General features: G+C 41.3%; 1 protein-coding gene and 1 long non-coding RNA gene across 7 annotated transcripts in view; both read right to left on the minus strand.

Moving 5' to 3' along the window:
• RAPGEF6 (Rap guanine nucleotide exchange factor 6) overlaps positions 1 to 8360 on the minus strand; it is a 215647-nt gene extending 207287 nt beyond the window's left edge. For all 6 annotated transcript variants that reach the window (XM_078005143.1, XM_001101427.5, XM_002804506.4 and 3 more), the window contains exon 1: positions 8099 to 8360. Coding sequence is in view for 4 of the 6 variants with exons in the window: in XM_001101427.5 (XP_001101427.2) it covers positions 8099 to 8167 (69 nt within the window). In the remaining 2 variants the exon portion in view is untranslated. The remainder of the gene's footprint in view (positions 1 to 8098) is intronic.
• Positions 8361 to 9444: 1084 nt separating this feature from the next.
• Positions 9445 to 10973, minus strand: LOC144341527 (uncharacterized). Its single transcript, XR_013418510.1, has 2 exons — positions 10896 to 10973; positions 9445 to 9724 (listed from the first exon to the last, which is right to left on the minus strand). It is a non-coding gene; the product is annotated as an uncharacterized LOC144341527 (long non-coding RNA).
• Positions 10974 to 12501: the final 1528 nt, after the last annotated feature.

Consider the following 12501-nt stretch of genomic DNA (forward strand, 5'->3'; position numbering starts at 1 on the left):
AGGACAAGTGGTTGAAGAACCTGGAGGACAAGGTGGTTAGATATATGACGCTGAAGCACATAAAATTTAGGGGGTAAGTTGGAAAACATAGTCCTAAGAGGCATTAGCATATAACTAATTGAAACCAAGCTGCTGAGTAAGACTGTCCAAGAAACACAAAGTTAGCAGTTCTAATGAATAGTAAGTACTACCTTTTTAACATATGACTTTACAAAATGTATTTCCAAATCTTGGCTTGTAAAATATTTATTCATCATTTAATATGTGCAAATCATGGCATCAAGCACTGAGAGGGAAATAAACATTAAGGGAAATATAAGGAGTTCTTTCTGAAGTAAAAAAAGAAAGGTTATAAAGAATGGTATTAAATGTGGACTGAGCTGAGAAACAGCCAAGTTCAAGGTCTAATTATGACTGTGGCTTCTTTAAGGAATCCTGGCATAATGACACAAAGAAGTACAGGCATACCCTGTTTTTATTGTGCTTGGCTGGTATTGTGGGGTTGTTTTCTTTTTTCTTCTTTTTTTTTAAATACAAATGGAAGGTTCATGACAACCCCACATCAACCAAGTCCATCAGCACCATTTTTTTCCAACAGCACATGTTCACTTCATGTCTCCGTGTCACATTTCAATAATTCTCACAACATTTCAAACTTTTTCATTATATTTGCTATGGTGGCCTGTGATCAGCAATCTTTCATGTTACTATTGTAATTGTTTTGGGGCACCACAAACTGTGCCCATGTAAGATGGCAAACTTAATTGATACATGTTATGTGTTCCGACTGTTTCACTGGCTGTTCCCTCTTCTCTCTCTCTCCCTCTCCTGGGGCCTCCCTATTCTCTAAGACGTAACAATATGGAAATTAGGCCAATTAATAACCCTACAATGGCCTCTAAGTGTTCAAGTGAAAAGTGTCACGTATCTCTCACTTTAAATCAAAAGTTAGAAATGATTAAACTCAGGAAGGCTAACAATGGCCCAAAGCCGGGCTTCCTGCACCTCACATTTAGCCATGTTGTGAATGCAGAGAAAAAGCACATGAAGAAAATTAAAAGTGTTACTTTAGTGGACAAAAAAAATATTAAAAAAAAAAAAAAGTGAAAAAGTCTTATTGCTAATATTGAGAAAGTGTGAGTGGTCTAGATAGACGATCAAATCAGCCACAACAATCCCTTAAGCCAAAATCTAATCCAGAGCAAGGCCCTAACTTTTCAATTCTTAAAAGGCTGAGACATGAGATGGCTACAGAAGAAGTTTGAAGCTAGCAGAAGTTGGTTCATGAAGTTTAAGAAAAAAAGCCACCTCCACTAACATAAAAAGTAAGTTATCCTGAAGAGCTAAGATAATTAATGAAGGTGGCTACACTAAAATCCAGATTTTCAATGTAGACAAAACAGCCTTATATCAGAAGAAGATGCCACCTAAGACTTCCATAACTGGAGAGGAAAAATCAACGCCTAGCTTCAAAGCTTCCAAGGACAGGCTGACTCCTGTTAGAGGATAATGCCGCTGGTGACTTTAAGTTGAAGCCAATGATCATTTACTATTCTGAAAACCCTAAGGCCCTTAAGAATTATGTTAAATCTACTCTGCCTGTGCTCAATAAATAAACAACAAAGCCTAGATGACAGCACGTTTGTTTACAGTATGAGTTACTAAATATTTTAAGCCCACTGATGAGACCAATGAGACCCACTGCTCAGAAAAAAAGATTCCTTTCAAAATGCTACTACTCATTGACAATGCATCTTGTCACTCAAGAGCTCACATGGAGGTATACCAGGAGATTAGTGATATTTTCAGGCCTGCTAACACAATATCCATGCTGTGGCCCATGGATCAAGGAAAAGTTTCAACCTTCAAGTCTTGTTATTTAAGAAACACATTTCATAAGGCTACAGCTGAGATAGATACTAATTCCTCTAACAGATCTGTGAAAAGAAAATTGAAAACCTTCTTGAAATGATTCGTCATTCCAGATGCCATTAAAACCATCTGTGGGCCAAGCATGGTGACTCACGCCTGTTATCCCAACACTTTGGGAGGCTGAGGTGGGAGGATCACTTGAGCCCAGGAGTTCAAGACCAGTCCGGGCAATGTCGTGAGACTATCACTTAAAAGAAAAAAAAAAATTGTGAAGCATGGGAGGAGGTCAAAATATCAACACTAACAGGAGTTTGAAAGAGGTTGACTCCAACCCTTATGAATGACTTTGAGGGGTACAATACTTCAGTGAAGGAAGCAACTGTATGTGTGGTAGAAATACCAAGAGAACTAGAATTAGAAATGGAGCCTGGGCTGGCTCCCAGCACGTTGGGAGGTCAAGGTGGAAGGATTGCTTGGGTCCAGGAGTTCAAGACCAACCTGGGCAACATAGCAAGGCCTCGTCTCTACAAAAAAAAAAAAAAAAAAAAAATCAGCCAGGCATGATGGCATGCGCCTCTAGTACCAGCTACTCAGGAGGCTGTGGTGGGGTCGCTTGAGCCTAGGAAGTAGAGGCTGCAGTGGGTTGTGATTATGCCATTGCACTCCAACCTGGGCAACAGAATGAGATCTTGTCTCAAAGAGAAAAAAAAAAGGGAGAAAGAAAAAAAAAAATGGAGATGGAGCCTGAAGGTGTGACTAAATTGCTGCAATCTCATGATAAAACTTGAGTGGATGAACAGCTGCCTCTTATGCATTAGCAAAAAATGTCATTTCTTGAGACAATCTACTCCTGGTGAAGATGATATAAATACTGTTCAAATGACAACAAAGCATTTAGAATATCACATAAGCTTAAGCTTAGTTGATAAAGCAGGAGCAGAGTCCGGGAGGACACCAATTTTGAAAGAAGTTGCTGTAGGTAAAATGCTATCAAACAGCATCACATGCTAAAAAGAAATCTGTCATGAAAGGAACTCAATTGATGTGGCAAACTTCATTGTCTTATTTTAACAAACTGTCACAGCCACCCCAACCTTCGGCAACCACCACCATGATCGGTCAGCAGCTATCAACACTAAGGCAAGACCCTACAGCAGCTAAAAGATGACAACTAGCTGAAGGCTCAAATGACTGGTTAGTGTTTTTAGCAATACATTATTTTTAAATTAAGGTATATACATTTTTTTAGACATAAGGCTATCACACACAGTAGACTACTATATGTGTAAACAACTTTTATATGCACTAGGACATAAAATTCACGTGACTCACTTTATTGGGATATTGGCTTTACTGCAGTGGTCTGGAACCAAACCTGCAGTATCTGGGAGGTATGTCTGTACCTTAACAGCTTTTGTTGTTTTACTGCACTTAATTGTCCACAGAGTATTTAAGTCTAAAATTTTCCAAAACAATATCTTTGCAAATTGAAAAAGGAAATCAGAGAACTAGCTCAGGAAAGACAATGTTCTGTGGAAGCTGAATCTATAAGTAGGAGAAATCTCTCACACACACACACTGTGTTAGAAAGATATCTAAATGGCACACTTTACAACATGTGTCTGTACTTGATGTCTGGCTCACTAGGACTATGCCTGAGTTGATAGTTCCACCTAAGGACAACAGATGGTTCAAAATAAAGGAACCATTCATTTTGACCCAGAAACACAAGGAGTTCTTTACTCATTATTTACTCATCAATTATACGACACAAACAAATGATTTCAACATACTAATTCTTATCCCTTTGTACACTTTTCACAACATTTTGCACCCAGTAGGTATTCAAGGAAAAATTAGCTGAACAAATAATTTTATCCCCTTCTATTTTACAGCTTATTAATTTGGCTTCTATGACACCACCACTCTCTCGGTTTTTCTCCTACTGCAATGTTTGCTTCCACCCATTCTCCTTTGCTGATTTCTACTCTTCTCCCCGACCTTATATTGATCTCATGTCCTATGGCATTCACTGTCCTTAGTCCTCTTCTATTCTCTATGTACACTCACTACTTGCTAATTTTACCCAGTCTCATGACTTTCAACATCTATAAACTGATGACTATAAAATTTTTATCTCCAGCCCAGCCTTCTTAGTAATACAAATCTGTATATGCAACTTCTTACTCATTTCTAACAGACATTTCAAACTTGACATGTTCAAAACTGAATTTCTGATCTTGCCCCTAAAACCTACTTCTCCTGCAGCTTTCCCCATCTCGCTGATGGCGGCTCAAACCTCTCTGACTGTAACTCCAACACTCCAGTTATTTAGGCCAAAAACCTTGAAGTCATGCTTGATTCTTCTCTTTTCCTCAAGGTCCACATCTGATCTATTAGCAAATCCTGTTGGCTAACCCTGCAAAATATTTCTAAAACTTAACCACTTCTCACCACTTCCATTACTATCACTATCACTTTAGTCAGAGTTACCATCATCTCTTACCTGATTTAATGCAATAATAGCCTTTAACTTCCTGTTTTTGCCCCTAAACACCTACAATCTATTCTCAACACAGCAGCCAGGAGACTACCCAATAGGGGAGTCAGGCACATGCCTGTAGTTCCAGCTACTTGGGAGACTGAAGGAGGAGAATCTGTTGAGCCCAGGAATTAGTGACCAGACTGGGCAATATAGTGAGACCCTCTTTAAAAACAAAAGGTAGGCCAGGTGCGGTGGCTCACGCCTGTAATCCCACCACTTTGGGAGGCCGAGGTGGGCAGATCATGAGGTCAAGAGATTGAGGCCATCCTGGCCAACATGGTGCAACCCCGACTCTACTAAAAATACAAAAATTAGCTGGGTGTGGTGGTGCACACCTGCAGTCCCAGCCACTTGGGAGGCTGAGGCAGGAAAATAGCTTGAACCCAGGAGGCGGAGGTCGCAGTGAGTCAAGATCGTGCCACTGCACTCCAGCCTGGGCGACAGAGCGAGACTCTGTCTCAAAAAAAAAAAAAAAAAAAAAAAAAAAGTAAAAAAAAAGGTTAAGCAGGGCCAGGTGCGGTGGCTCACGCCTGTAATCCCAGCACGTTGGAGGCCAAGGCAGGTGGATTATGAGGTCAAGAGATTGAGACCATCCTGGCTAACATGGTGAAACCCCATCTCTACGAAAAATACAAAAAATTAGCTGGGCGAGGTGGCACACACTACTCAGGAGGCTGAGGCAGGAGAATCGCTTGAACTCGGGTGGCGGAGGTTGCAGTCAGCCGAGATTGCACCACTGCACTCCAGCCTAGGCGACAGAGCAAGACTCTGTCTCAAAATAAAAAGAAAATAAAAGAAAAAAGGTTAAGTAGGTCAATATCACTCCTCTGCTTCAAAATCTTTCAGTGCTCCCCCTCACTGAAAAGTCAAATAATTTGCAATGATTTAGAAAGTTCTATATGATGTGCCCTATGCTATGCATCATTATTTCCACTCCTTCATCTCTTACTACTCTCACACCTGTTCACCCTTCTCCAGTCACACAAAGCTGCTTGCTATTCCTGGAATGCATCAAGACATGCTCTCAACATAGGGCCTTTGCAACGATTGCTCCTTTTGCTGGGAAAGCACTTTCTTCATATACCCCTATAGTTAATGCCATCACATGCATCAAGTCTTTGATCAAAAATCATCTTCTCAACCCAGACGAATGAACCACCTTATTTAAACTGCAACCCAGCCCTTGCCCCTTGCTTTCAATCCCTCTTACTCTGCTCTTTTTTAATAGCAATTAAAAGCTACATATTATGTAACTTACCTTTTAGTATATTCATTATCTGCCTTCCCCCCTCTTCATGCTATCAGAATGTAAGTCTTACTAGGGCAGTAAGACTTTGTTTATGGATACAACCGAGTGCAGAGACTAGTGCCTTCAGCTGCTAGACTCCCAATAAGCAACTATTGAGCTAATATATTTATAATAGACCCTTGGGAGTCCAGTAAAAGTAAGGACCTTCTGAAAACAGAAATGAACTTGCGAGAATTTCGTCAAATTATTTATCACAAACAAATCACTAGGATTCAGATTTCCTTCTTCATACTTCTTTACCCCAAACAAATTCTACGCTCATTCAAAAGCACTACCAATGCATCAGTTAACCTCTTATGCTGCTAGATGTCAGGGCTACATTCTGCGTACTGTGGGCAGCTGTTTAGCATTCCCTTGAACAATGCTGCTGTTCCAGTTAAACAAAATAAAGTACTTAACACAGCACACAGTGGCCAACATAACTTTATGAACAGTTTAGAAAATTTCCTAAGGTTCAAAAATAGGCAATTTCAGCCAGGCGCAGGGCACACGCCTATAATCCCAGCACTTTGGGAGGCCAAGGCGGGAGGATCATGATGTCAGGAGTTCAAGACAAGCCTGGCCAACATGGTGAAATCCCGTCTCTACTAAAAAAACAAAAATTAGCTAGGCATAGGGGCGTGTGCCCGTAATCCCAGCTACTAGGGAGGGTGAGGCAGGAGAATTGCTTGAACCGGGACCCGGGAGGCGGAGGTTGCAGTGAGCTGAGACAGCCTGGGCTACAGAGGGAGACTCCATCTCAAAAAAAATAAAATAAAATAGGCAATTTCAAAATAAATAATTCTGCTGTTAAAGAGCAGTAGGATTTTTCCATTAAAATGTGAATTTAGTACCACAAGTAATGTTTAAAATTAAAAGCAGCCGGGCAACTGTGGCTCACACTTGTAATCTCAGCACTTTGGGAGGCCAACGCGGGCAGATAACTTGAGATCGGAGTTCGAGACCAGCATGGGCAACATAGTGCAACCCCGTCTCTACTAAAAATACAAAAAATTAGCCAGGCGTGGTGGCGCCTGCCTGTAATGCCAGCTATTCCGGAGTCTGAGGCAGAAGAATCGCTGGAACCAGGGAGGCAAAGGTTGTAGTGAGCCAAGATCGCGCCACTACATGCCAGCCTGGGTGACAGCGTGAGACTGTCTCAAATAAAAAATAAAAAATTAAATTAAATTAAAACCTACATTACACATCGTAAGCCTTGTATAATACTTTCCAAGGCTATAAAAGCTGTAAGAGAACTTGCCTACTCAAATTCATACTTTCAATTAGCTCACATTGACTTCAAGAATCAGCATAAGGAAACAAAAACTCATCGAATTGTAAATGTATATCTCAAAAAGAGAACTCTGGAAAGTGGTAGAATTTGTGCTATTCCTATGTAAACATCAGGATCTTCAATAACATAATTTGACCTATCATGGCATCCGTTATGGCCTGAATAATTGTCACGACCCAAAAGGTCAGCCCAACGTTACTAAGACTCAGTATGCAAAACACTATATATCTGAAAAACTCCACAGTGACTTAGGAAGAATTAACCAAAGCATTTCATTTACTGCAACTTTAAACAAGACAATCCAACAATCCACTCACATTGTTGTTAGTGTTTTGTTTAGAAAATATGTCCCACTTGTCATAGAAACTTCTCCAAATCAAGGAAAACCTTCCCCAAAACCTTAGCATTCTACCGGGATAAGCAAAGCTAACAGGTTTTAGTTACATGCCAGAAAACAAGCCTTCAGGTCGAATGAAAATCTTCTGAGCTGACACCATAACTGTTAACTCGACACAGCAAATTTTGGATCCAAGCACAAAATACTGTAAAATTTCCCAGTGACAGTCTGAAAAAGTACCTACAGCGGTGTTCTTTAAACATGCATCATCTACTACAGAATTTACCATTTGACTGGATGCAAACCTTTAAACTAATTTTGAAAACTTTCTCTTTTTTTAGGCAACCGTACAATATTTCAGGGACCTTTAAAGAAAAACTATTTCTAAATTACATGGCTGAGATACTTCCCTTACAATTTTCATCTCGTTTTTCATAGTCTACTTAAACGAATGGGCATCTAACTCCGAAACTCGTTATTACTCAACTCAGAAAATACGACTTAGTAATGGTGCTTTCTTAACGACACTCAGAAGTTCCCGGCAAGGGATGGGTACGCGGGTTAAGACCCGCATCACGGGCAGGAAGGGCGGTTGGCACCCTGCTGGCGACAAGGGCCGGGTCAGGGCAGAGACTCAAGAGAACAGATTCCCAGTAGCAGGTGCGAGACTCTGGCAAGAGGGCAGTCGCCGCGGGTTTCGGACAGACAGGGGGATGCTGTCTACTGGACTGTGGGACGCACATAAGGGTCGACCAGCCTCACCTCTGGAGTCCGCTCGGGCGGCTTCTTCCTCAACGCCTGCCTAGCGCCAGGATCCACGGGTGAGTTCATGGCCACGGCCTGGGTACTCTGCAGCCTACCCTTAGCAGCCCACGCCACAGTTCATTCACCCTAGGTAGCGGGTGCGGTACCTTTCCCCCGCCCCAAGGAGGGAACTTCGCGCCGTAACAAGGTCCAAACTCAAGCAAACAACCCTTCGCAACGCCCGCCTAGGGCCTCTACCCACGCGCGACTGGCCGGAGACAAGCCCTGGCGGGGGCGGGGGAGAGTAAGTGCGCATGCGCAGCACGCACGCGCACGCTAAGGAACGCCCAAGGGAGTGACTCCACTGTGACGTTAGAATTGGGGCGGTGCGGGTAAGTGGTTTCCTGCTGTCGTCGTGAGATTTAAAGACACCTCGCGAGACCTCACCTAAATCCGTCACGGGATCGGCCTTGGCGTTGAGGTTCCGGCTTCTCCATCCGCTGGAGAGACCGGAAACGCGCTGAGGGCCTAAGCAAAAATAGCAGTTTGGGGCAGAACCGTGGGGAGGCGTTCTGAGTGGAGAGAACTGTTGTGCCCAAATCCGGAAGCCCAGGGCGTGGCCAAGTCCGGGTTTGCGCTCCCCTCTGCAACTTCTACTGCCGACTTTGAATATGCAGAAGTAGAAGCCGCCATTCGGCAAAGAAGGAAGTCCACGCACACCCCATCTCTCTTTAAATAAAACGAAATCTCTTGTGAAAGCTGCCCACAGAGAAGTGCTTGATCTATTCGAAACGGACGTCATGAGACCAGGGCAGAGAAAGCAAACTTTCATGGCCAGGATGGGCAGCCGGTGCCGCGGCCAGCTCACGATTACCTTTGAGTCAAAAAACTGGATTTAGACTGCGTTCATGTAACTAAATGCCCGGGGCAACCCTCCCTCAGGCAACTGGGTTTAGTGTTGGGACTCGAGTGGCAACTTTTGCAATACTTTTTACATTCTAGTCTGCTTCCCAACAGACCGAATAAAACCAATTTTGTTTCACTGGTCCCTTGGTAAGAAAAACAGAACTCTCTTAGGAGCAGCCAGAGAGCTGCTGAGGCTGTTTCAACAATAAGCTCACTGACAATTTCAGAATCCACCGTTCTGGGATACTCCTTACCCTTTCTCGTAAGTTCGTAGGTAACTAACTTTGGCGACACCACCTTTCCACTGAATTTTAAGCTCCTTGATGGCTGTAACCACATCTAGGTACACCTTGGTATTTCTCACAGCAGTTAGCATAGTTCACTAAACAAGGTGATTTATGATTATGACATGCTTTCCAACTAATGACCGATTCACAGTAATTTTAATGACATAATAAGAGTTAAAAGTATATTTGAAAGCAATGAGAGTTCAACACCGTTTCTGGGACCCGCAATGACTTAAGGGCTGTTTTCTGTTGGTCCTGGGGCTTGCCCAAACTGGGAGTTTACAACATACTATTAGCATTTCTCTTTTTCAGGTATAGAGCAAAAACCTTACCAGGGAAGTGTGGCATAGCCATTGTAGAAATAAAGTAATCGTGGAAAAATCACAGGATGTTGCAGACGATCTGTTTTCCTCATCATTTTTGGTACAAATATAACGTCTCAAAGGTCTGCCTAGGATCACAAACAAAAGTTATCCCTTCCGTTCTTCAAGGATCATTTTTCAGAGTCACATCAATATTTTGAAAGAGGGTAAAAGGAACTATAAAGGATGATCACCACGAACTTGAACTTTAGGGGCAAATAGACCTAGAATTTGTGTCTCTAATATTAGACCTCTTCTAGTTAAGTGACTTGAAGTTATTTAACATCTTAATTTTCCTATGTTAAATGGGAATATAGTAAAGGACCTGTTGTTTCAGAATTTCCTTAAGATTACGTGAGAAATTTCACATGAAGCACTTAGTATGTTGCCTGCACAATCTAAGCACTCTTTATTATTTCCATGATTTCGCCTCTGGGAAGTGATTTTTTTTTTTTTGAGACAGAGTTTTGCTCTTGTTGCCCAGGCTGGAGGGCAATGGCGTGACCTCAGCCCACTGCAACGTCCCTTGAACTACTTGGGAGTTCAAGTAGCTGGGATTACAGCTACTTGAGTAGCTCCCGAGTAGCTGGGATTACAGACGCCCGCCACCACACCCGGCTAATTTTTGTATTTTTAGTAGAAACGGTGTTTCACCCATTTTAACCATGTTGGCCAGGCTGGTCTTGAACTCCTGATCTCAAATGATCCACTCAATTTGGCCTCCCAAAGTGCTGGGATTATAGGCGTGAGTCCCTGCTCCCGGCCTGGGAAGTAATTCCTCTAAAGTAGAAATTCAACTTTGAATAATTGAGTAGATTTTTTTAGTATAGTTTTTTTCACTTATAACAATCCCAAAACACATTTAAGTATTTGTGAGGATGTGGAGCAAGAGGAACTCTCTCAAACTGCTGGTTAAGTGCAAGTTGGGAAGTCACTTTTGGCAAAAAAAAAGTAATAAAGCTGAAACATAACACACCTTATGACAGCAAGTCCTTTCCTTGATATATGCCCTATAGCAGCAGTCCCCAACGTTTTACGGCACCAGGGACTGGTTTCGTGAAAGACAAACTTTCTGTGGGGGTTGGGGGAGGGTTTCAGTATGGAACTGTTCCAACTCAGATCATCAGGCATTAGATTCTCATAAGGAGCATGCAGCCTAGAACCCTCACATGTGCAGTTCATGATAGGGTTCCTGCTCCTAGAGAATCTAATGCCCCTGATGATCTGACAGGTGGAGCTCAGGCAGTTATGCTTGCTTACCTCCTGCTGTGTGGCTGCTTCCTAACAGGCCATGGACCAGTACCAGTCTTCAGCCTGGGGACTGGGGACCCCTGCCCTATTAACAGAAAAGATGGAGAAAAATGTTCATTATTCATAGAAGCCAAAAACTGGAAATAACCCAAATATCCATCAATACTAGAAGGGATAAATTGTAAAATATTCATCTACAATGGCACATAGCTACATAGCACATAGTGATGATTCTCCAACATAATGTTGAGAGAAAAAAAGCAAAACAAAATACAGAGTATAATTACCACACACAGAGTTTAAACATAAGCAAAACTAGGTCTTTCAGGGATGCATATACAGAGGTAAAATAATAAAGAGAAAACAAGGAAATGAAGTCAGAGTGGTAGTTATGAAAGCGAGATGGTAGAGAATTATGGTCAGGATAGGGCACATGGAGGAGGGGGCTTCTGGACTGCTGAAAATGATCTACTTATTGACCTTAGTGATGGTTATATGAGTATATATTTACTCTGTTTTCTGTATATATTTCACAAGAGAAAGTATGCAAAAATAATTGGGGTTTGTCATTAGACAGCAGTAGTAAAAACTACATTAATATACATGATGACTATCCGTAACTAAATTTAAGTATACATTTTCAAAATCTATCTTGTCCTTTACTATCTTGTATTATATTGTTATATACAGAGAAAAGTGAGGAGAGACAGTGAAGTTCTAATAGCTATTTTCAGACAGAAGGCAACCTCCAGGACAGGATTCACCAGCATTAACTTGTATCTGAAAGAAAAATATAATAGTCTGAATGCAAGTAATTTATTGTGGGAAAATAAGGACTTTTTAATTGGCTTAACTATTTATGTTTACTTACTACTACCTGACAGCACATTACATATGAGTAACATGTATATATAATTTTTTTGGTCTATCCTCTCCACAAAAAGGAAAATATGTAAACTCTATGAAAACAGAAATAATGTATTATTTACTGGCATATCCCTAGTATCCAAACCTATGCCTAGCACATAATAGGTGTTGAATAAATATTTGCTGAATGACCAAAGAGAACTAAGGACTAACTTATTAAGAGGGCATTTTGCTATTAGAAAGAGAGGTACTTGAATATCATGAACCTGCTCAAGAGTGAAATATATATATATATATATATATATATATATTTTTTTTTTTTTTTGAAGAGAGGTACTTGATTGCTCTCCAGTGACAAAGATCATCTCTGGTTACATAGCTGTTGCATTGCAAAACTGAATGCTCAATAAATAGATGTAATCATATATCCATCTTTCCAGAATAACTGCAAACCAACAAAAACGGGATAAAGAGCTCTGGTTTTAACAGTACCTGAAATGAAGTAATGAATTGAGATTTGGAGTATGCTAGAGATTGAGTCACTACTACGGACAAATAAGAGCTTTTACTGACTCAAATCCAGGTCAGTTGTTATTGAATCAGAATCTCTGGGAGTGGGGGTCTAGGAACTCTTATTTTTCAAAAGCTACCCCAGGTGCTTCCAATATGCAACCAAGTTTGAGAACCACTTTTAAACTATAATAACTGTGATTCTAAACTAGTCTGATCCATTTTTAACCCCAGCCAT

This window comes from Macaca mulatta, chromosome 6 (genome assembly GCF_049350105.2).
Source record: "Macaca mulatta isolate MMU2019108-1 chromosome 6, T2T-MMU8v2.0, whole genome shotgun sequence".
In the NCBI taxonomy this organism is placed as follows: domain Eukaryota; kingdom Metazoa; phylum Chordata; class Mammalia; order Primates; family Cercopithecidae; genus Macaca; species Macaca mulatta.